This window comes from Fusarium falciforme, chromosome 4, assembly GCF_026873545.1.
Source record: "Fusarium falciforme chromosome 4, complete sequence".
In the NCBI taxonomy this organism is placed as follows: Eukaryota; Fungi; Ascomycota; class Sordariomycetes; order Hypocreales; family Nectriaceae; genus Fusarium; species Fusarium falciforme.
Genome location: NC_070547.1, coordinates 3,460,222 through 3,483,782, shown reverse-complemented (window position 1 = coordinate 3,483,782; position 23,561 = coordinate 3,460,222). Strand labels below are relative to the sequence as shown.

At 54.5% G+C, this 23,561-nt stretch overlaps 6 protein-coding genes across 6 annotated transcripts; 1 reads left to right on the top strand and 5 right to left on the bottom strand.

Moving 5' to 3' along the window:
• Positions 1-4,437: 4,437 nt before the first annotated feature.
• Positions 4,438-6,267, bottom strand: NCS54_00578700 (4-aminobutyrate aminotransferase; the record flags this gene model as incomplete). Its single annotated transcript, XM_053151274.1, has 3 exons — positions 6,071-6,267; positions 5,733-6,014; positions 4,438-5,680 (listed from the first exon to the last, which is right to left on the bottom strand). Exons 1-3 carry the CDS (start codon positions 6,139-6,141, stop codon positions 4,438-4,440), a joined length of 1,596 nt encoding a protein of 531 aa, XP_053007249.1. The 5' UTR covers positions 6,142-6,267.
• Positions 6,268-7,523: 1,256 nt separating this feature from the next.
• NCS54_00578600 (Succinate-semialdehyde dehydrogenase) lies at positions 7,524-9,227 on the top strand (the record flags this gene model as incomplete). Its single annotated transcript, XM_053151273.1, has 4 exons — positions 7,524-7,535; positions 7,653-7,740; positions 7,803-9,044; positions 9,100-9,227. 4 exons carry the CDS (start codon positions 7,524-7,526, stop codon positions 9,225-9,227), a joined length of 1,470 nt encoding a protein of 489 aa, XP_053007248.1.
• A 2,108-nt stretch (positions 9,228-11,335) lies between these two features.
• On the bottom strand, positions 11,336-11,948 carry NCS54_00578500 (Hypothetical protein; the record flags this gene model as incomplete). Its single annotated transcript, XM_053151272.1, has 4 exons — positions 11,802-11,948; positions 11,645-11,750; positions 11,470-11,572; positions 11,336-11,411 (listed from the first exon to the last, which is right to left on the bottom strand). The coding sequence occupies exons 1-4, from the start codon at positions 11,940-11,942 to the stop codon at positions 11,336-11,338; spliced, it is 426 nt and encodes a 141-aa protein (XP_053007247.1). The 5' UTR covers positions 11,943-11,948.
• Positions 11,949-12,466: 518 nt separating this feature from the next.
• NCS54_00578400 (Hypothetical protein) lies at positions 12,467-13,573 on the bottom strand (the record flags this gene model as incomplete). The annotated part of the gene is made up of 1 exon (XM_053151271.1): positions 12,467-13,573. One exon carries the CDS (start codon positions 13,571-13,573, stop codon positions 12,467-12,469), a length of 1,107 nt encoding a protein of 368 aa, XP_053007246.1.
• A 1,382-nt stretch (positions 13,574-14,955) lies between these two features.
• Positions 14,956-16,497, bottom strand: NCS54_00578300 (Hsp90 chaperone protein kinase-targeting subunit; the record flags this gene model as incomplete). Its single annotated transcript, XM_053151270.1, has 3 exons — positions 14,956-15,081; positions 15,129-16,424; positions 16,474-16,497. The coding sequence occupies 3 exons, from the start codon at positions 16,495-16,497 to the stop codon at positions 14,956-14,958; spliced, it is 1,446 nt and encodes a 481-aa protein (XP_053007245.1).
• A 539-nt stretch (positions 16,498-17,036) lies between these two features.
• Positions 17,037-23,083, bottom strand: NCS54_00578200 (Hypothetical protein; the record flags this gene model as incomplete). The annotated part of the gene is made up of 4 exons (XM_053151269.1): positions 17,037-17,082; positions 17,230-22,869; positions 23,000-23,017; positions 23,073-23,083. The coding sequence occupies 4 exons, from the start codon at positions 23,081-23,083 to the stop codon at positions 17,037-17,039; spliced, it is 5,715 nt and encodes a 1,904-aa protein (XP_053007244.1).
• Positions 23,084-23,561: the final 478 nt, after the last annotated feature.

The window sequence follows — 23,561 nt, the reverse complement described above, 5'->3', positions numbered from 1 at the left end:
AAGCTCCATCCAGGACCCTGCGGGTGGATGCGCAGCGCAGCGGAGCGGCAGCAGTGGCCGTGGCAGCCAAAAAGGTGACAGCGACTAGGTACAGGAGCCAGTACAGTAGCCAGAAACCAGCCAGCACAGTCGATAGCACCCGAGCAATGCCAGCTTTCCCACAAAAAACTCCAGTTGCAGCGAGCAAGGTTGACAAGGTCAGGTCGTTCGTTTCGGGTCTGGAGTGGGTTTTCTGGGTTGCTGGTGGGGGGAGCAGACCACGGTGCCTTTTCTTTTGGGCTAGGTACCTAGGTAAATAGGTCGAGTCGAGTCAAGTCGTGACTTGTGACTTTTTTGTGGTCAGAGAACCGCAGACGTCTTGTTAGCCGAACGAGACGAAAGACCGGAGCGAGACGAAGGAGAGGAACAGAAGAGATAAGTAAGACGCGGGGATCGCGGCTAGCGCCAATTTTAGTGGCGTTGGCGGAGTCGCAGCAAGACAGTCCGTCGACTCCGTCGTGTCCGTAGAAGCCGCTTGAAACCCGGCGGAGGCCAGTAAGAGCGAGTGAAGCGCCCACACCAAGACGACGGATGCCAGTAGCAGATGGCTGTGTTATTGTTGTTTGGTTTTGCTGACGTTTCCCTAGGTTGACGTGTATGCTGTGAAGGGGAACCTTGAAGGTTGTGGGAGCTGAAGAGACGACGACTGAGACGAGATGAGCGTTTTGAGTGGTTCAAAAGAAACGAAGGGGCCGCGATGGTAAAGACAGCGGAGAGCTTCCAGATTGCGAGTTTGATGTTCGAGACTTTGGGGAAAGGGCACTAGTAGTCTATCTACAACCCCCCTTGACCCTGGAGGGGCTAGGCAGGTTGATGCCGCTGATGCTTGTCGTGGCTTGCTGCTTGTTGCAGGTGCTGAGGGGTCTTGATGCTGTGAATCGGGATTGCTGTTGCTGCAAGCCCACGATGGTCGACCAGACGAGCTGGTTGGTGCGCAACGCCAATTGGTTGCAGCAGATGGCGAGCCAGCACCTTGCTTTTTCAGACTGCAGCGAGCGAGCGAGCGAGTGCCTAGGGGAGGCGAGGGGATTTGCGCAGGAGGGTCTCGGCCTCTCTTCCTTGGGGATGGACGGTTTTAGATTGTTGGTAGTAACCGTGCCGTGCAGAATGTACCTCGACGCGCCGCCGCACTTGACTTGGTTGGCGATCGCTCACCCATCGGCCTGCCGTCAGGTCTTGAGTCGGGGGGCGAGCGTGCTTGAGGTGGGCGGGCTGGTTGCTGAGTGGCAGCGATAGGTGTAAACGGCGTCACAGGGCGTCAGAGGAGCGTGGCATGGCCGCATGGACAGGGTCGCTTTTCTTCTGTTCCTTTCTTTCCTTCCTTTGTCAGGGTGGGAAATTGGCATCTGTTAAAATGAGGAACGGATGCAACGGAGGGTGACGTTATTCCAAGTTTGTTCTACGACCCTGTGTGGAGCTTGATGAAGATGCGGCCAGGGGAATATGCCAGGATGGCTAGGCGAGAAGGGAAAGACCAAGGCCTGTCCACGCAACTGGAAGGCTGAGAGAAGACTGCTTGTAGGTAGGAACCTGGAGGTAAAAACAAAGGCGAGACAGCGTGCACAACGGGAGGCAATGCGACTGCAGATGGGCCCGCGCTTCGTGCAGATGACAGGGAAATCCACAAGGATGATAGAGGGAACCTGAAAAGGCCATCGACCACGAGCTGATGACAATCGTCGGTTCACCTCATCGGGACTAGCGCCTTACTTAGAAGCACCTCTTTAGAGCGGGGCGGGGCGGGGCGGAGCGGGGACGATACATGGGACGATGGTAGGATAGGTTCGATGAGCCACGAGGAAGGCGCCATTCATCAATTGATAACGGGTTACCCCTTGTTTCTCGACGACCCTTGGCAAAGCTTCATTGCTACAATGACCGCAAGGCGCTCATGGAGCCCTGCCGTCCAAGACAAGTCAAGAGCAGACGCAACCATATCACATCACAGCCTAATCGGCCGCAGCTGCTGGGAAATGGCGTCTTGGTCAGCAGATGCGGTGCATCCATAACCCACCGAGCCCCTGCGCAGACAAATGACATTGCACGCATCGAAGCTGGGGGAAGATGCCACATGGATCGGACATGGGTGCTGGTATGGGGATTCCGTCCACCAAGGCTCCTCTCACCAACCAGCCTCTGCTGCTCGACTCCCCGATCGAGACATGGTTGACGCCAGACGGAGCATTCTCACGGACGAGCAGAGCCGTGGGCTTGGATAACTCTACCGCACTGACCAATAGACATGGACGACACGACACGACACGTCCCCCACTCCCCACTCTCTTCGACACGCCGCATGAGATGTCGCACGTCTTCACGGACCACAAACGCCTCACTTTGATTTGATTGACATTCGTCAATGACAAGGGCCTTGATCTTTGGGCCAACTCCAAAACATCCAAGGCAAGCCGACAGGCAAGGGCAGCAGCACCGCCATCCATGGATTCGTAACAACCTCCCCTCATGGGTTATGCCTTGGTTTTTGCGGGGTTGACCGCTTATCGAGCACCATGACGACGATTCTCGAGATCTTCCAATCCCCTTCCCAAGAGCCAAAGCAGGTCCTGACTGACAGCCAGCACCCGCGTGCAGGATCCTTGCCTTGCTTCCCGTCCATGGAGCTCGGCCCCTGGTGGTGATAGTCGTGCCCAGGATGCGAGATAGTTTCCGATCCCCAGCTTCTGCATCCACGACCCACGGACATATCAGCATTGTACGAATTCGCTACCCTTCCAACAAACCGTCCCATGTCACATCCTCCTGGATTGCTGTCCAGTCAATAGAGCAAGCCTCTGTCACATGAGCACGTTAGCTCCATGTCGTTGACGTCCCCTGGATGCAACGTTGGGCTTTGTCGGTTCCGAGCAGCGACGCCCCTGAACATCGGCGTGCCGTCCCGTCCATCAACCGGGCTTGAGACACGGCCGATTTACCCCAGACCGCGGTGAACGCGCGCACCGCCCAGTACCCGAGCCTCGTTGACTCGGCTCCGGCAGCCTATTTAGCCATTATCCTCACTTCTGCCGCCCTCAATAGGACGTTGGGGCTTATCAATGGCTCGCATAGCTTGGCGGCTGTACACCATCTCACTCTGGTGGCTGCCTCAGACCTGCATACCAGGGCGCCCAACCTCTTCCCTCCACGACTATCTCTTCTTAGCATGCCGTCCAGACAGACAAGGACACGAGAGCCTCTCCCTCCTTTCATTCTGATCGAGATGTAACAGAAAATAACCACAAGCGTGGTAGGAAGAAGCAAGGTGGATCGACTGTTGCACAAGATGGGTCTCGAGATTGCATCTTGCAGCTCGCCAACCTATTCTCCCACGGCATTCGGTATCTCTCTAACCACTCGATGGCATCGGAGCTCACCCTCGACCGGCCGAATCCGACATGGATCCCCCTTCTCACTGCATCCATCGCCTTTGGCACCTCAGATTTGCCCCGATCCTCTTGCTGCGCTCTCAGTCCCTCCCTCGTCTGCAGGCGCCGAACTGCCGCAGCAACAAATGCCAATGTCCCCCTCCCACCAGCTACTGCAAGCCACTGATGACTTCTGGACCCCCAGTCCCTGGTCGACGGGCTTACTGCACTCACACACGCCTCATCTCTGCGGTCTCGACGGAGGCCTGCGTACGCCTCTCCTGTGTATTGAAACTGCAGGTCTCCCCGATTTGCAGTCGTTCGCCTCCTCGATGTGATAGGTAAGATCAGCACGTGGCAGAGCCTTCCTTTCTCGCCCTCCCCCGCCCGCCTCCGCGGTTCAATTATCCCCAACGGGTCGTGTCTTGAGGCCGGAGAACGAGAGCAATGCCGAGCCATGCGCGGTCAAGTCGGCAATGGCCGGCGTTTGGGGGGACATGCACCGACGTGCAGCTCGAGCTGGGCGTTGAGTGGCCATGAGAAGTGATACAGCATGCCAAGATGCTCAAGCGCAGCTTGTAAATCTCAATCTCAATCTCAATGCCGAGATCGAATTGTCTTGGTTCAGGGTTCATCACCCAGAGTTGCTGTGAGTTGAGTAGCATTGAGTGGATATGTGGTTCCTTGAGTTCTTGGCAACGATATACCGATACTATGCGTTGTCAAAACTCAGTCTCACTCAGTCTCACATTGACTATTCACATATCGTAATGCACAAGGCAAGGACAAGCAGAGTAATGGTAATTTTGTTTGATTTCCAGTACCTTAAATGTACGCCTTGCGTAGAACTACTTCTGTCATGATCGACGCCCGTCTGTTCCTGCTCAGGTATTACCAGTTTATTCGAACAATTCGTCTCCTTTTTCTTTTCCCATAAAACATGTCCCAAAAAATGCAACGCTAGTAGTAGACATGATGATGCATAAAATCCCAGTTCCCGTCCCGTTGACCCCCTTAGTAGTACTTCACAGACATCTTACAGAGCGCCAATGACCTTGTCGAAGGCGTTGACGAGGATAGGAATGTGCTGCTCCTCGAAGATGAGCATGGGTCGGAGGCGGACAGTGTTCTTGCCGCAAGTTCCAATGTTGACGCCAATGTGGCGCATGGAGCGGACGAGAGCAGCAGGGTCCTTGGTGTCGAAGGCGATGAAGGTGCCCTGGTCCTTGCCTCGGAGGTTCTGGATGTGCTCGGGGTACTTAGCAGCCAGGCGGGAGAGCTCGTTGTAGAGGATGTGGCCGACACGGGCAGTCTGCTCAACCAGCTTCTTGTCCAGGATCTCCTGGATGACAGCCTTGCACATGATGACACGGGCAGGGTCGCCGATCCAGGTGTTGAACTGGCGGTAGGCCTTGTCAGGGATGAGCATCTCGTTGCCGAAGAAGTAGCCGGCAGTCTGGGCCTTCTTGGAGAAGGTGACCATGTCAGGGGGGGAGGTCAGGTTCCAGTGGTCATGGCCCCAGAAGGAACCAGTGGCACCGAAGCCAGTCTGGACCTCATCGGCGATGAGGCAGGTGCCGTGTCGCTTGGTGATGTCACGGAGGCCCTGGAAGAAGGCAGGGGAGGCGTGGTTGTCACCACCCTCGGACTGGATGGGCTCAACGATGAGACCGGCAACGGGGCAGTGCCACGAGGTGATGATGCGCTCAACCTCCTCGAGGCATCGCTTCTCCTCGGCGGCGTTCTCCTCGGCGTGCTCCTCGAGAGGGTACTTGAGGGCAGGGAAGGGAGCCTGAGGCCAGTTGAAGCTAGGGATATCAAGCTTGTGGACGGCCTTGGAGCGGGTGGTGGAGAGAGAGCCGAAGCCACGGCCGTGGAAGGAGTTGCGGAAGCTCATGATGGCGAGCTCGGGGGAACCGGGCTTGGAGTTCTCGAGGCAGGAGTTGATCTCCTCATCGTTCCAGTCAACACCCTCACCACGCTGGCGGCGGCGGTAGAGCATAAAGGCAGCCTTGTAGGCCAGCTCGTTGGCCTCGGAGCCAGACTGAGCAGTGAAGATGTAGCTGAGGCCCTTGGGGGCAACCTTCATGAGGCCGTTGCGGAGGATGTCAACCCACTGGTCGGAGGGGAAGTTGCCCACGGCAGGTCGGTTGACGAGGGCAGAGGCCATCTCGGGGGACTTGGCAGCCTCGAGAAGGGTCGCGTTGTTGTAGCCAACGGGGATAGAGGCGATCTGAGCGTAGACATCGAGGTACTTGTTGCCGTCAACATCGACAATGCTGCAAGTTGGTTAGCCATTGAGAGCCTGTATCGAGAGCAATTGAATCATACTAGTTGTCGTGGGACTTGTCGTAGTCAACCACGAAGTGGACAGCACGGGCGTCGAAGATGGCATCGAGGCGCTTGGTGCTGGCCTTGGAGACGGGGCCAGGGATCTCCGTGGTGACGGTGGTCTTGGGAGTCTCGACGAAGGCAGGCATCTTGAAGGTGTTGATGAAGATCTCTAAAGGGGTTTGACTGTGTTTCCTCTGGGGTATCAAGAGTGTGTGCGAGGATAGAGAGTCTGGATGTCCTGGAGAAGAATCGAGGTCAAGATGGACGTCGGGGGAGGAACTATTATAGCAATCGGCGGCTGCCATGGACGACGACGAGGAAGGAGTGGCACCAACCAAGATCGGGAAGGCAATTGGAAGGCCTCGACAAGCCTGCCTGCCCCTCTCCGATGGTTGTTGCGGCTCATGGAGACAGCCCGTGGCAGGCGCAAGCAGAGGGAGAGAATCAATCGTGGGACCGGAGTCGAGAGACCGACCGGCTCGCAGCCGGAGGGGGGAGGCTCACGAGACCTCAGACGCGCCGCCACTTGTACCTCCGTCCAGCGGAGGGAAAGAAAAGGTACCCGCTCGGTGGGAGGAACGGCAGGGAGGGGACCCGGCACTTGGTGGGTGTTTTGCGTGGCAAGCATGTACCCTGGCCTCGATGATGGAAGTCGGCGGAGGTACCGAGGACGGGGATGTAGGATACCGAAGCGACTGGACGGGGCCTGGATTGCCCTTGTCTGATGGTTCATGGGGGAGAAAAGATGTGGGAGGCTGAGTGGTACTCTACATGAAGCTCTGTACCGCGCGGTAATCTCGCAGTACAACCACTGCCCTCGTTCTAGACACTGATGACCTTGCCGTGAGAGACAAACATGTACCCCCACCATCTGGGACTTGAACGCCCCGGACATTGGATCGTCGGTAGCGGCCCCGGGGATCCTTAAGGCGCTGTGAGCGCTGTCGGCACTGCAAGATCCCCTGCGAGTTCAGTGGTCAGAGCGCCTGGAAGGTTCTGTCACGACAGGCCCGGCGTCGTCTCTCCACGACTTCCCCCACCGGCTCACGATGAAAAGAGTCTGTGTGCACGTACGGTATCAACGGCGGCACCGACAGACCAAGCCTGAACCTGGAGAACCCCGTGGATAACTCGAATCCAATCTCCACTGAATTCCCAGTTTTTACCATGATTCTCCATCGTCACTAGACCTTGCCGCTTGCTGCTCGCTCCGGCCACCAGGCCTCCCATAAGTTTTTTTCCTTCTCCATTCCCCACCTCCACCAGCTCCGATGGGGATCTCTTCGCAGAATCCAAGGCACATGACACGCCCACATCCTGTTCTTGGCTAATGTCACACCTCGCTTCCCAGCCGTTCACCTTTCATGTCACACCCTCCATCTCACACGCCCATGCCCGGCCCGGCCCTTAAGTCGATGCCGTCTGTAAGTGTACTCTCACGGAACCGGCATCGCGGGCGGCTTCAGTTCAAGGCCTCAATTGTGCTCGCGAAACGGCAGCGTCATGGTGGACGACTCAGCAACGTGCACCGACCGTGACAGCCAGCCCGGCTCATTGCCGTGCCGTGTCCTCGGTCAAACTCGAGCCTAGGCTTTGGACTTGGGTATATCAAAAAGACAAGAGCCGGGAAGGAGAGGGGAAGCTCGTGGAACTGAAAGTATTGTAAGCAAGAATAGAAAAAGGTCAAGAGACAAGCAAGAGCTCGTCTTCCACCATCACCACAAAAGCGTTCACTTGCCGGGTCTCACATTCCCTCACCACCAACAGTCGACGTAGACAAGCATCACCATGGCTTCCAAGGTGTGTAGCATCTCCCCCCCTTGTCGCACCTTTCTTATTAGCTGTCTTGGACCATTTCCCAACAACTGCAAGACGAGATACAGCCTCCACTAACACCGGATCTCTTTTCCTCTGCAGCTCAACGACCCTACACTCCTCAAGACGTCCTGCTACGTCAACGGCCAATGGGTCGCTGCAAAGTCTGGCAAGGTCTTTGCTGTCGAGAGTAAGCGCTCCAACCAACCAAGCTCACTCGAGATCCATGGAGCTAACGTCACTGTGCTGCAGACCCCTCGACCCTTGAAGAGGTGGCGAGATGCCCCGAGTTTGACGGACAGGACACCGAGGCCGCCATCGCAGCCGCCGCCGCCGCATTCAAGACCTTCCGCAAGACCCCGGCGCGGCAGCGGGCCCGCCTGCTCCGCCGCTGGTACGATCTCATGATCGAGAACGCCGAGGACATTGCCCGTCTTATTACTCTTGAGAACGGCAAGCCTCTGTCTGATGGCAAAACTGAAGCTATCTACGCTGCCAACTTCTTTGAGTGGTTCTCCGAGGAGGCCCCTCGAATCTACGGCGAGACAATCGAGGCCAGCAACCCATCATGCCGTCTGTCTACTGTGAAGCAGCCCGTGGGAATCTGTGGTCTCATCTGCCCGTGGAACTTTCCCGCTGCCATGATCACCCGTAAGGCCGGTCCTGCTCTCGCTGCTGGCTGCACCGTCGTCGTCAAGGCTCCCGCTGAGGCTCCCCTGACGGCTCTCGCCCTCGCTGAGTTGGCGCACCGTGCTGGCATTCCCGCCGGTGTGGTCAACATCATCACTGCGCTGGACAACACGGCCGAGGTTGGCAAGGTCATCACCACGCACCCCGATGTCAAGAAGGTGTCCTTCACCGGATCGACGGGCGTGGGCAGAATCCTGATGAACCAGTCCTCGTCGACCATCAAGAAGCTGTCTTTCGAGCTGGGCGGAAACGCCCCTTTTATTGTTTTTGAGGATGCGGATCTGGACAAGGCAGTCAAGGGTCTGATCGCCTGCAAGTTCCGCTGCTCAGGCCAGACTTGCGTCTGCGCTAACCGCATTCTCGTGCACCGCAGCATCTACGACAAATTCGTCCAGATGGTGCTCGACGTTGTCAAGACCTTTGTCGTTGGTGATGGCTTTGGTGAGAAGACGACTCACGGCCCTCTCATTCACGGTCGTGCTGTGTCCAAGGTTGCCGAGCACGTTGAGGATGCCATCTCCAAGGGCGCCAAGCTCGTCCATGGCGGCAAGCCCCTGCCCCAGCTGGGTCCCAACTACTTTGACCTCACCATGCTGACGGGTATGAAGCCCGGCATGAAGATCTGTGATGAGGAGACTTTCGGTCCCGTGGCGGCTTTCTTTGCTTTTGACTCTGAGGAGGAGGCTATCGCGATCGCCAATGACACGGATGTTGGTCTCGGAGGCTACTTTTTCAGCAACGACGTGAACCGATGCTACCGAGTGGCTGAGGCTCTGGAAGTCGGCATGGTTGGTGTCAACGTTGGTAAGTCATTTACAAGTCGAGAAACCGAGTGTAGTAACTAACATGGTCATGATAGGTGTGCTAAGCGACCCTGCGGCGCCCTTTGGCGGTGTCAAGCAGAGCGGTTTCGGCCGTGAGGGAAGCAAGTATGGCATTGAAGAGTTCATGGTGACCAAGATGGTTATGACAGGTATTGATGTATAGGTTAATGATTTTCTTTAATGATTGATAGACGGTCTATGGAAGGATGGAGGAATACCCAAAATGGTGGCATGTAAGTGGTCGAAAGCGGCCCTAGCATTAAGGATATCAAGCGAAAAAGAGTTTTCTATGAATAGACGCCATAAAGGGCATCATCTTAACATGGTAGTTGACACATATGGCACGTGATATCAAGAGAAGTGTGTAGGCTGCTCTTCTCATGCAAGTCTATGTCACAGCCCAGCACTGAAGCACCGGGACAGGCACGGCATAAAACCCACGCCTCACCCTCTCACGCAGACGTTCCCGGGCCAAGCTCCTTCCGGACGAGCAGGTGGAACCCCAAGCCCGTACAGGGGGGGCGCACAAGGGAGGGTGTTGAGCCGCATGGCCTCAACACCAAGGAATGGCATCGTGAGTGCCGGGAATGGTGGCATGGGGGGGGGGGCGGGTATGGGTTGTCAGATGTGCAGGATGGTGCAAGGCAAGGGGTATGAGGTGAATTCGGTTGTGGAGGGGGGGCCACGTCGTTGTTTGTCTCGGCGGTTCTGATCCAGGGGTTTCTTGAAGACATGGAGGTATGTGACCGAGGAAGTGCCTCGGATCGGAAACACAACTCCATGATGACCACGGACCTGGTCATCCTCATTTGCGGTGTTTAAAAAGTGCCAATATCATATCCCGATGAAGCCATCACGACTTGCGAAACCCCCCACTTCAGAACCCAGCCTTGGTGTTTTTGACAAAAGAGAAATGGCCCCCAGTGGGTCCGCCCTCTGCAAGCCTCACTCCGGTCCCATCAGATCTTGGGATCGGGGGTGTTCGTTTGCTCGGCATTTGGGGTATAGGGCGGAACCAGAGTTCGTTGCCTCTGCAGGCCCAGAAGCGAGAGGCGGCACTTGGAGACTTCTTCCGGTTCTTCAGAACACCCTCCGGGCCGGTCCGGTCTTCACCGAGAGGGGGGCAGAATACCTCAAACGGGCAAAGGTGTGTGTTGTTGGTGAAAAGAGGTGTGAGGCAAAGCCACAGCGATCGCCACGACCGGGAAGAGATGCCGGTCCCACAGAGAGGTGTGTATCGAGAAGCAGATACGTCTGGTTCGGAGATGGAACACCAGGGAAAGGAGAACGCAGAACCAGTTGGTCATGGGTTTATCGAGTTATCTTCTTGGCTGTTACCAGAGTTGGGATTCATAGCCGGTCGTGATAAGACACCAACCGTCATGCCGATGAATGTACATGACAACACAACTCGTGGCTTGGGGGATGGGTTGCAATGGAGATTCATGTCCGAAGAAGCTATTCAAACTTTGCATGATAGTTACCCTTTACAGATGGGCATACATACAGATACGGTAGCCCAAAGTGGTTATCTTTGGCTCAGTGAACCACACACGCAACGTGGTAGCAAACTTCGCAACCAAAAGTGTCACACTAGTCCTAATCTCGGAACCGAGGCGTCGGCTCCCGTCTCGACTCGGGAAATGTGCAAAATACCTACCAAGAACCGATTAGCTCTGTTTTACAAGCTCGATGACAAAATCAGTAAAAACATGGGGAAATAGACAAACCACATGACGGTGAGACCAAATTACATACCAAATACAGAACTGCCCGGCGGGCATCAGTCTCCAGGCTGCTCTCTCCCCCGGACGGCCGTCGGCTCCGGGGTAGTTGACCTCCGTAGTGGTGCTGGGGCCGGCCGGCGGCGGGAGGACAGAACAGACAGGGCCGGACTGAAAGAAAAATACGTATGTACGTAATGAGTGGATGATTTACAAACATGTTCCCCAGATTTTGCGGAGCCTCAGAGAAATATGACGATGGGGTTCGTTTCTCCTTTCGTTATCTCGTGCCGGTCAAAGTTGAGCCTCCCGCCGACCTCTTCCCGGCACGGAGCGGGGACCGGGGAGGGAAGATTGTTGGAAGTCACACGGCATTGTAAGGAAGGGCTTGGGGTTCGTTTTCCATTGACAGGGCTAGACGCCAAGTTTCTATTCTCCTACGAATAGCATCGAGGTATTCAAACTGTGCCTCCCTCACAGGCTCGACAAAACTTGTTCCCCTCGATGACTACGGTATGAATTGGCGAGGGGGTCATGCATCCATCCATCACTTGGACTCTCTGGCGGCTAGGATGTCTTCCACCCTCTTGACCTTGTCTTCTGCCGTCTGCTTCTTGTCCGTCCTTTGATAAACCGTTAACCTTCGACTCGAGCTTGCATAATGGGAAACCTCAAACTCACCGGCTACCAACTCTCATGGATGACTGAATCCTCACTACGCCTCGCTTGTGCACAGCAGCATGGGCCTTGCCCACGGCAGCCATGACTTCGTCCCAGGAACCCTCTACAAAGTCACGGTCAGCTTTCAATCTCTCATCTCGGCACAGCTTGCCTCAGCTCAAAAGAAATGACGCACCGACTGTGGTGCCGGCAGAGTGAAGCGTGTACTTGAGCCCGCTCGCCTTGAGAACCTTTTGCACCTCTGCAATATCCTCGGCCACCGAGACGCTTCCCGTTCCAAGCTGTCGGGAGTTTGTCAGCGCTGTAAAGTTGGTTTACATCAGATGACTCACGGGTAGGAGACAAAAGTCGACGTAGCACGACTCGGGGGTCGCGAGGCTATCGTAGTCCATGGTAAAGGCCTTTCGAGATGTACTATAACTGAACGTCTGGATGTACCGCCTGGAGGAGGTTACGAGGAGACGGGGACGCATCGGAAATGTGATGGAGTGAGTGTGTTTTTGAAGGTGGGTAGGGACAAGGCCTCGAGGTGACCAATTGGCTGAGGGAGACGTCACAACCAACTAACAGCAGCATCACCTCTCAACTTCATGACGATGCACCGAAAGTTACTGATATTCATTCACAGTTTGGTCATTATTTGATAATTGCAATAGATATCACGTTCAAAGTCGAATCCAAGTTCTACATGGCATCTATGCCTTGTTCATTCATCAGTCTATCTATGCAAGAGTTGGAGTTGTATCCCCTCAGTTATGTAGACCAATTTTCCAGTCTATGCTAAATGCAACCTGATCCAGTTGGTTCATCAGGTATATCAATTTCCGTGTTATCCTCCCAAATGCAATATAAAGCTTGCTGAACCTGAACGCCTCGCTGAGCCCAATTTACCAACCTGATTTATGAGATGAGGCCACACAGGACCTGATATGTATGTGTTTTGTGGGGTGTATGTCGCAAGCAAACAAAAGGAATATGCCGAAACTGAGGGTTTCGTCTACACCAACAGCACAGCCGCAGCGACAAAGGCAGTCAGGGCGCCCATGCCCAGCCGCCTATCGGGGCTGTTGCCCATGGACTCGTCATCGCTGTCCTCGACAGCCTCACGGCCAGTGGCACCCGAGATGCCATTCATCTTGTCGGCGGCGGCGAGGACCTGGCCCTCCTCAAAGAAGTCGACGAGAACAAAGTTGGGGGCAGCAGACCACTGCTGGCGGCACTCCTGGAGATGCTTGCCCAGGTTTCCGTCCTGGGTCGTGCCGTCGCTGTTGACAATCTCAATGTTGTTGACGTCGGGGACGAACAGGTCGCTGCCCTCGACCAAGCTCTGGTACTTGAAGTGGTTTACCAGGCTGAGGTAGTTGGACGACAGGGCGGCGGTGGCACTGTCGAGCTTGGAGGGTCGATCGAGGGTGCAGTTGAAGTCGCCGAGGTTCTGCACCTCAAAGGCCGTCTCGAAGACGTAGTCGAACTCGGGCATCAGGAAGGGGTAGTCGGTCGAGGGGTCGATGTTGGTGACAAAGGCGACGACGCGCTGCTTCCCGCTGATCATGTCCTCGAGCGTCGGCCAGTCGCCAGAGGGTCCTTCGCCGGAAGGTCTGTAAGCGAGCTCGGCGATGCCCGAGTCGTTGAAAGCCTTGCCAATCTCAGAGGGTGATGCCTTGTCAGAATTGACGAGGAGGAAGGTGACGACTTCGTTGGGGTTGGCGACGATCCAGTCGTTGACGTTGCTCAGCCAGTCCTCAAGGGGACCAGCATCAAGAATCTCGCACGTGGTATGGCACAGGCGGAGGGTGTTGTTCTCCTTGTGAACCTGGGCCTGCAGAAGACGGATGCCAGCGCCGAGGGCATCGGTAGCGTTGTAATTCTGGTTGCCGGCGGCGCCAAAGGTCGAAGTACTCGAGTCTCGGAGAAAGGAGCTGCCGTGAGCGCCCATGTGGGTGATGTTGTTGTAGCTGCGGCTGCAGAGTTCGGGAGAGTTATTGCAGGCCTTTGATGAAGATCCCGAGCCGGAGCCGGAGCCGGAAGACTGGGGGAGGGCGTAGACGGCGGAGGCGGCAGCGAGGGCTCCAGCGGCCACGGAGCTGAAGGAAGGAAGAAGCATGATGGCGGTTGTGGTGTAGATGTGGATATGTCTGTCTGGTGGTGTTTTTGGTGTTGTTAGATGAAAGAAGTAGCAATACACACAAAAACAAAAGAGATCAAATCAAGATGCAATGATGATGACCTTGCTCGTATGTTCAAGAAGAGGAAAAGGCACGAATTATGAAACGAAAGAACAGTAGTTATTGAACAAAAAGAAGATCCAGGGGATCTCGTCTGTGCTTTAAAGCTGACGTCGCCCGGCTCCAGTTTTTGGAGGTTGGGGGCGGCTCTGTAACAAGTCTAGAGGCGTCAAGACCCTGAAGGGCCTGAGCTTTCTCCACCGTCAGGCTACGACTGGAAGATGTGCAGCAGGGGAAGGGGGCTTAGCTGCGCCCCGAGAGACGTCAGCAAATGGTGGATACATGTGGTTTTGTTTGTAAGGTCATGATGGGTGTTGCGCTTTCAAACAGGCTAAGAAAAGAAGCACTCTGCATCGTATTGATGCGGGTCATGAAGTAGCCATGTTTAACAGTTCACCGATAGAACTAGCTAGTCAAGCATACGGCTATGCTTCTTCTTCTGTCAACATCTCGTACTGGCCGCGCGTCATGTATCTACAGTTGGCTGGTCAGCAACCATTGATCGACGACAAACGTGGGACGACAAATTCTCTGACCCAGAAAAAAAGGTCATGTACTTTCAAGATCGACCGCCTCTTTCTCACTCGGGATCAACGGCAGGTGTCAGCCGCCAAGCTTCAACAAGGCTTTTGTAGAAAGAAAAAGATGCGGGATGGATGGATGGATGGTCTCTTTTTTGGGGGCGGCGCTTGTTGGTCTTGGCGAGATTGGATCTCGTTTACATGATTTCACTTTCCTTGTCTGCAATCTAACTATGAGATTAGAAAAATAGACCGAAATACTAGATACGCTGCTAATATGAAATTGAATAAACAGTAAATCTCGTCATAATCTACAAACCCTCATGCATCCAACCTCTTCATGATCGCCCGCCAGCCACGCCGGGCACATGTTGATGGAGGCTGTGCATAACTCGTCCTCGACTCCGCTAGGCCCGCTTCTATTTTTATCCAACCCCCTGTCCACGTTATGCCACCTTGATCGGGCGGCTCAACATCACGACTCCAACACACCATGAGGCAGGCCATGGCAAATCACATTCTCGCCACTGGTAAACCAATGCTCCCTTCAGAAACATGTTCGCACACTCTTGAAGCGGCATATGTATCATAATTGGCCGCATAGTATTGCAATTTACCAAATGCACTACACTACACTCCACTACTGTGCTGTACCAACCCGCTCTGAATGCCAACCTTGGTTGTTTTATCCCCGTTTCACCATCGCCTTCATACACACCATCATATATGCCTAGAGCTACTTACTCAGGGTCTCCATATTCTTGCTTCTTGTCTGACGCAGCAGCTGCCTCGATATCCTTGAGCTGCTTCTGTCCCTCCTCTGTCGTCGCATCGATTATCTGCTCTTCCAAACTCAGAATGTTGGCCTATCAAAAGTTAGCTCATGTCAGTCAACATCATTCGCTCGACTTACCTCGCCAAACAGACCAACGAGCTCCTCAGCCTCGTCAACCTTCATCTCTCCCAGAACCTTGTTCACCTCGTCCAATTTGCCCGACTCCAGAGCCTTGCGCATCTCGGGCTTGAAGCTCTCAAAGATCTTGCGCGCCTCCTGCTCCTCGGGGTCCTGGCTGTCCGCTGCCGGCACTGTGATCTGAATGACTGTACCAGGTTCCACGGCATGCAGCTGGATCTGCTCGACGCCCTCCGTCTCTCCCTCCTTGGCCCGCTCCGCCAGGATCTCCTTGGACCTCGTCCGGATCTTCACGTACGTGTCCTGCACATCCTTGTAGAATACATCCTGGGCCTGATGTCCCTTGGTCGTGATGCGCTTGAAGAACAGTCCAACACCGTCCTTGCCCAGAGCTCGGCAGTATTGAAGGAGAAGAGCCTGGTGCACGTATTGTCTCGAAAGCTCATCCTTGCCCTCGAGAGCAGCGTCAAAGGCCAAGACCAGCAGCCCATCCGTCTCCCGCTCCACCAGGATCTGCGGGTTCTGTGACAGGAACTGGAGACTTGCCGAGTAGTCGTTGGCCTTGATCGAGCCAAACTTCTTTCCCGCTGCCGAGGCCTCAATGTCTGCATCGTCGTCCACCTTGACTTCTTCCTTTCCGGCACTGGAGCCTGATGCGGCACCGGAAAAGTTGGGGTTCAGCAATTCCACCTGTGTAGACTCCTGCTTCTTGTCGGCCGGTGTCGACTTGGCAACGTACGAGCTGTCAAACCCAGTGTGGATGCTCTCGCTCGTGATCTTGCGGCTCTCCTCTGCCTGGAGCTGCTCCAGCTTCACAACCAACTCCTTCTGCAGGTTCTCAATCTTATCCTCGTGCGTTTGAATCTCGGCAATCATTGCCTCGTATCGGTTCTCGGGATTCTTTTCGTCAAGAGCCTTGTTGACTTGATCCAGCAGAGTGGCCATCATCTTGGTGTACGATGGCTGCTCCTTCTCCTGTGTATGGACACCCTCAGGCGGCGACGGAGGCTTGTCGTCCTTGGGGTTCCCAGCCGACTCCATAACCGCCTGGAAAGCAACCTCGGCCGGGTTCCTAGTTGCGGCCTCGGAGGCATGGGCTCGTAGCGATGCCAGGAGGGCCGAGATGCGCTTGATCAAGCCATCGTTGACGACGCGCTCGTACTTGAGGGTCTCGATCTGTAGTTTGCGGTGCTGCCGCTCTTGATGAATCTGGTTCTGCTTCGCCCGGATGAAAGATCGCTTATCGACGTTGGGGTGCACTTCAATGTCCGAGTCGTCGCTGAGCTCCAGCGCGTCCTAGCAAACAGTCAATAAACCGAGGCTGACCATTCGGGGTAGTACTAACCCATTTGCTGTAATCGACGGGCATGGTGACTAGGTGAGTATACTACAACTTGATCTCGTATCTCTAGTTGATGACTTCTTCCACCAAAAAGTGAAGCTGAAATCAGGTAGAGAGTCGATCTTGTGCTCTGCCTTGTCAGAGTGGAAGATTCTGGACGTTGCTTCTGAGCTCGACCATGATGGCGGGGTCACCCGGAGCACCCCACCATGAGCATTGGGCAGCCACACCCGACAACAGCCACAGCCCCGTGACGCCACAAAACAGCATCACAGCACCATCACGATTTCACAAGATGATAGAAACAGCAGAAGATAATTCATGACGATGAGCAAAAATGAAATCGAATGCGTAATCTGGGAATCGAACCCAGGGCTCCCCGACGTTACTCGAATGGCAACGGAGAATTTTACCACTAAACCAATTACGCTTTGATTGTTGAGAAAAGGCCGTCGAAAATTGCCTCACATACTTGACAGGTCACTATCAGTAAGACATTGGTGCATTTCCCCTTCTCATCGACTTGGAAACGGTATAATCTCAGCACTCACAAAGCCTCATGGGAATCAGATCTTGTATAGCGATGTGGGATTCCATTCTCCGGGATCAACCCTGATCTTCATAAGCAAGAGTACTCCTTCGCTAAAATGATCTAATATTGTACAGAGGTATTGACGCAGTCCCAAAACACCATATTCTAAACGAGCCGAGATCCCTTCTCAGTAACTCTTCCCTCTGCAATTGTCTTCCTCCACTCACGACATGGTCTTCATAAAGTCGTCCAAGTCGAAGCTCTCCTCGTACTGCTTGTTGTCCCATAGCTCCCCTAGATCGTCCAGCCATGCCTTCTTTCCAGGCGCGCGCACATCGCCCGTTTCGATATCCACCATGTCTTCTTCCCTTCCTTCCATGTTGTTCTTTTCCTTGTCCGCTATGAGGTTCGGTGCAGCATCGCCCACATTGAACAGGTCCAGGATCTGGTCTGTGTCCATTGTTGAGAGACCCGCATTCTGTTGGTTGACAACTGTCGATGCCACATCGATCTTGAATCGCTGGAGGTTCAGAATCTTCTCCTCAAGGGTTCCGCGCGTGATAAGTCGGTACACGTTAACCACCTTCTTCTGACCGATGCGATGCGCTCGGTCCATGGCCTGCAGGTCCTTTTGCGGGTTCCAATCATGCTCGACAAAAATGACAGTGTCGGCTCCTGTCAGGTTGAGACCAAGACCACCCACGCTTGTCGTCAATAAGAGGACATCATATGACGGGTCGCTATTGAACTTGTTGACGATATCCTGTCTCTTGTTCGCCTCGACTGAGCCATCGAGTCGCAGGTGTGACACTGAAGGAAGCAGCTCCTTCAAGACCTTGTTCTGCACCATGTCAAGCATCTCCTTCATCTGACAGAAGATGAGTGCTCGATGGGGTTTGATGGGTTGATACAGAGGGTCATTGGATTCATTACCCTCGACACCAATGCCGCAGTCTACCAAAAGGTCTCTCAAGGCAGTCAACTTGGGTGCATGCTGGGTATCTTCGATCGATGTGCCCTTCTTATTCAGGATTCTTTGCGTGTCATCGTAGAAGGCGGTTCCTGGCTTCATGACCATGGCAGGGGAGTTGCACAACTTGCGCATGTACTGTAGCGCCTGGAAGATATGCTGCTTCGCTTCCTTGTCCTCCCGACCAGCCTCTGCCTGGATCTTCTTGCCCTGCTTCCTGGTAAAGTCCTCAAAGAGCTTCTTCTGCAGGTCGCTCAGGTCGCAGTAGTAGTTCTGCAAGATCTTGGGTGGGAGGTCGTTCAACACTTCTTCCTTGAGACGACGCAGCAGGAATGGAAGCACCTGCTTGTGAAGTGCCTCGATTGCGAGAGCTCCCGCCTCTTGCTCCTTGGACGAAGCCTTGCTAAATCGACTTGCTGCGATCGGCTTTGCGAACCGATCCAGGAAGACCTTCTCAGCACCCAAGAAGCCCGGCATCAAGAAGTCAAACAGAGACCACAGCTCCAGGACGTTGTTCTGAATGGGTGTGCCAGTAAGGATGAGACGGTGGTTACTGGCCAGCCTCTTGACCGCTTGAGTGATCTTGGCCTTGGGGTTCTTGATGAGATGGCCTTCGTCAAGAACGACATAGTTCCAGCTATGCTTATCAAGAATGTCCGAGTCGTTGCGACAGACGTCGTACGATGTGACCACAATGTCCGTCTCGCCCAGTCTATCCTTCATAGCCTTTCTCTCCGCTGGTGGGCCGACATATGCGGTCACGCTCAAGAACGGTGCATACGTCTTGATCTCTTGTTGCCAATGTCCTGACAGCGTAGGCGGGCAGACGATGAGAGAAGGCAACCTTCGTACATCCGGGGCCTTGGTCTTGGCAAACTCCTCGGCACGTTGATGATGGTCACTGGCGACGATACAAATAGTCTGGAGAGTCTTTCCGAGACCCATGTCATCGCAGAGAATACCGTGGAGATGGTATTTGTTGAGGAAGTTGAGCCAATTCACACCTTCTTGCTGGTACGATCGTAACTCCGCCTTGATGGCAACGGGAATCTGGAACGGCTCCACCTTCTTTGGATCAAGAAGCTGAGCGATAAAGGTCCTCTCACGATCTCTGCCCTTGAGCAGTTCCTCGGACAAGCCAGGAGGATCGGGAATGCCAGCTTCCAGGGGAACAAGCTTTACCAGCGTAGCGAACGACGTTGTAGCGATCAAACGGATCTCGTTGTCGGAATCACTCATTCGTCCCAGGACTGGCACGATGAGGAAGATGACATAAGGCAGGATCGCATCGCCCATCACAGCGATCAGGTGGTAAATGGCCTCGATCGCGCCTTGACGGAAGTTGAGATCGAGAGGGTTGTTGATAGACGGGAGAACCTTCTCGACAAGTGCCGTCATACCCTCAACCGTAATGACACTGCAGATAGTAGCCATGCACTTGGCGGCCATGTAGCGGAAGACGGAGAGCTCGGAGTGGAGGGCCTTGATGACCAGGGGCATCAATTCCATAACGAAGGGGTGCAATGTCTTGTCCAAAGTTGGCGTCATAGTCCTGATGACAGACATAGCGTCCACGATTTCCTGTCCGAACGTCTGCTCAGGATCCTTGGCTTCAGCAGGGAGAGCATCAGAGAAAGCCCTGACAAGGGGCTCCTCCATGAAGGTTCGGAGACTGGGCACAATTTCGAGCAGCTTGGCCCCGTAAGTTCTCGACAGAATCTCAAGGGCCTCCTTCGCACCACGCCTCGTGATACGAGCAGCCTTGGCTTCTCGGGCCCATTTAGCTGCATCTGCATGGTCAACGCGATCTTCCTCCTTTTGCATCGACAACACGCAATCGGTCTTAGCGGCGTGTACGGGGAATTCAGGAGTCTCTGCGACTTCGACACAGGAGAACTTGACCAGGTTGGACACTACCTTGTCAGCTGGCCCCTTTCGGCCCTTTTCAGTGAACAGCTGGACAAGTCGAGCGATGGTGTCGGCTGAGCGAGTCTGGAGTTGCTGGTTGTCCTCCGTCTTGACGGAGTCCATGATGCCCTTGATCAAGGGACTGGGCTTCTTCGGGAGCACCTTCATAGCAACCATCGCGCATGCTGCTGCGGCCTTGATCCGAACGTCACGAGCCGTCTTGATGGCCTTGGCCTCCTCAATTGCCGCAACCGTCACGTCACGAGCATCAGAAAGCTGCTGGCTCGCAATAAGACGTTGGCCTGGAGGCATAGCCTTCTTCAGTTTCTCGTAATCATCGCTTACGCATTTCTCAGCAGTTGCGATGGAGAAGGCATTAGGACCGGCTTCGGCTTCTCCCTGCACCACGACAGGCAGAGTCGGGAGTTTGCTGTGAGAGACCTTGCCGTGATCTCGGAAGAGATGGATCAACTGCTGGCACTGTGTCCTGACGCGTTGAATGAAGTTGACCAAGTCTCTGTATGCCGCTGGCCGTTCTGAATCAAGGATGCGCTGGAGGTTCTCGAGGTATCGCGAGTCGCCGGCGGTCTGACAGTTCTTGGCATACTCGTCGATAATGACGCATGCTGTGAGTTGGCTCGAAGAAAATGCCGATCCAAGTCCGGGAATGAGGAGTGCGTCGTAGTCATCCAAGTTGGCAACTGGAACAAGCGACATGATGAGACCCATGGCCTTCGCAGCTGATACGCGCGACCGAATAAGAACGTCTACACCGACGAGATCAACATCGCCTTGCATCATATGGCCATCAACGTCGTGAGTGAGGCTCGTTGTGGGAACTTCATCAACCTTGGTCGATTTGCGTCGGCGTTTGGGCGCTCGATCGGACCCGTCGGGTGATGAGGGCTTTCGAGGCGTGTGCTGAACAACACCAGGCATAGAGTACGTGCCACCAGACGGCTTCTGGAAGAGTGTGGCATTCATCGGTATCGGGTTCCTCGAGACACCAATGGGATGAAGTGTCAGCTGCATCATGGGGTCGATATGAGCAGCAAACTCATCAGCAAGGACAGCAGGATTCTTGGCCAGGCTTTGGACGAGAGCCATCCATAGCTCCAGTGACATATTGAGGGCCTCCTTGTCCCTTTCGACAAGAATATTTTGGAAGATGAGCCGAAGAATTCTCCCGTTGAGCCAGCCCTGTGATGTCTCTGCATCGAGCTTGGCAAATGTTGACAGAGCTTTCAAGACAGCCACACGCACCGAAGTGATGGTATGGCGCAGGAATGGGTAGAGGCGTGGGACGAGTAGAGTGAAGGACCGCTCTTCGTCTTGGGCGGCTGAAGTCTTCATAGCGTCCAACACCTCGGGGAAGCTGCAGAGGGTGGCGAGAAGGTCCATGATACGACCAGTGCTTGCACTGAGGTCGTCTCCGAGATTCGACAGACTTTCCCAGATGATATTGACAAGGCCATCGAGCTGTCCGGGTCGCAATGTGACAAACTCCTTGGCCATGGGGATCAGGGTAGCAGCGCTGACAGACCTGACATCGTCATCCATGTCTCCTAGCCCCTTCATCACAGTCCTGATGATCCCATCTATCATGTCGCTGTCCTGGAGGAGAAGATCCTTCCTGACTGCAACGACATATCTCAAGCCAATCATACCGCCGTGGCACACAGACCACACCGGCCGCTCGAGGCCAAGGTCGTCTTGCATCACCATCTTGTACAAGATCTTGAAGGTGGAATAGACGGATTGTGAGGAGAGGTGTTTAAGGGCAGATCCAAGCGACTGTCCTATTGTCTCTCTAATAGGAGCAACAGACGTGTCAGAACTGTAATCCGTAAAGCGGTCAAGCATAAGTACGCAGCATAAGCGGCAGGCCAAGTCATCAAGCCACTTGCGGTTGAGAGCATCATTCTGCTCCCTAGACTTGGAACGTACTCTGCCAGCACCACCGCCGTGTACACGGATAACTTCACGTAGGCCCATCGCAGCTCCATGACGAGTTTCCCAAGACGGATCAAATAAATCAACCTTGAGAAAGTCGCACAGTCGCTCGTAGGGCCACTCAGCGCCCTCCATGTTGTCCTCGGCCTCGAGCTCTGACTTGATGGGAATGACGGGACCCTTGAACTCGCTGACTACCTTGGTGTCTTCGTCGACGTCCGCCGGTCGCTCGAGGTTGAAGTAGTCATTCATTTTGCCGTTCTTTTTCGAGTCATTATCCGGCATTGGGGAATCTTCTCCAAAATGTTCCGAGCCCGATGTCAACGAGCGCCTTACAGAGAGGTCACCGAAACCGCCCTTGCCTTGGGATGCCTTCATGGCTTCTCGCTTGCGCTTTCGTTTCAGGACGTTGAGTTGTCGAGAGCTGAGCTGGGACTCCTCGGTGGGTTGGCCTTGACCACTGGCGCCGTCTGGCCGACTGTGGCCGTTCGTAGCATCCATCGGGGTCATGGGGGCCGCCAGGTTGTCACCGCCAGTGTAGGCGATCTCTTCGTCCTCATACTTCCTTCCCAAGAGGCCAAGGCGCCCGTTCAATGTCTTTTTCTGGTGGGTTAGGCGTGCTTGTGGTTCGAGGGCCGCAAGTCCATACTCGATGCCGCCACCCCGTAGCAGCTCCCTTCCGTACTTGAGAATCATGTCAACGTTGAGTGACTCTAGCCGGAATACCTCGTCGCCTGAGATGTCGAGCTCCTTGTCTTCCTCCTCCTTCTTGATGTGGCCATTCTCGGCAGCGGGTTCCTCCTTCTTGGGCTCAGTGGGTGCATCTTCGGAGTTTGGGTCGTAGACAGGCGCATTTTCTACAATCTTGCCGATGGCCGCAGCTGCAGTCCTTCGCGTCTCCCATTCCTTATGTCTCAAGTAGGGGACAACACGGGAAAGAAGATTGAACAACTCATCAGGATGTTGCTTCTGCCAGTCAGCAAGCTGGTTGACAGCAGTGTCGCGGATTAGTCTCGTACTCCCCGTTTCGAGGATACTATTCAAAAGTCAGCTCCATATTCCACCTTCAGGCCCGGACAGGGGACAAGCGGGTTTCCGCATATATCTTCAACGGGAAGCCATGTCGATGCCTGCAGTCTGGAAGCAGGGGAGAGGTGTTTACTCACGTGACCAATCTGTCGAGTCTGCATACAAAGTTAGCAAGGTCTCGATAGTTATGTGAACGGATAAAGGACTTACCTTGATGCCATGGTGTGTATTAGTTGGGGGTATTAAGTGTAAAGCGTGTATCATGACATTTCGATCACTACAGTCCAGTGGTCAGTCCAAATCCAGTCGACTCGCAAAAAAGTTCCAAGCATCACAATGGGTGTAAAAAAGGTGGCAGCGATCTCGTATCCAGCATCGCGGGATTGTGTAGCGCGACGCGACGGAAGGGTGTGGGTCGCCGGGAAGGAAATGCAGACATCCGGGAGACAACAACGAAGGAATTGAGATGAGCGGAATCTGAGTCGGCAAACATGCGCCACTCCCGATTGGCGCTGCAAGGGAATATATATGAGGAGGAACTCAGTGACAATGATGGGTTGCGAGCATGCAACAAGGGTGATTGAAGGACAGAGGACGACGAATCACTCATGACGCAACAAGATCGGGGAGTGGGGGCAGACGGGATCAAGAGATCATCGGACAGGAAAGGGCGGATGAGATGGTAGGAAGAGGAGAAGG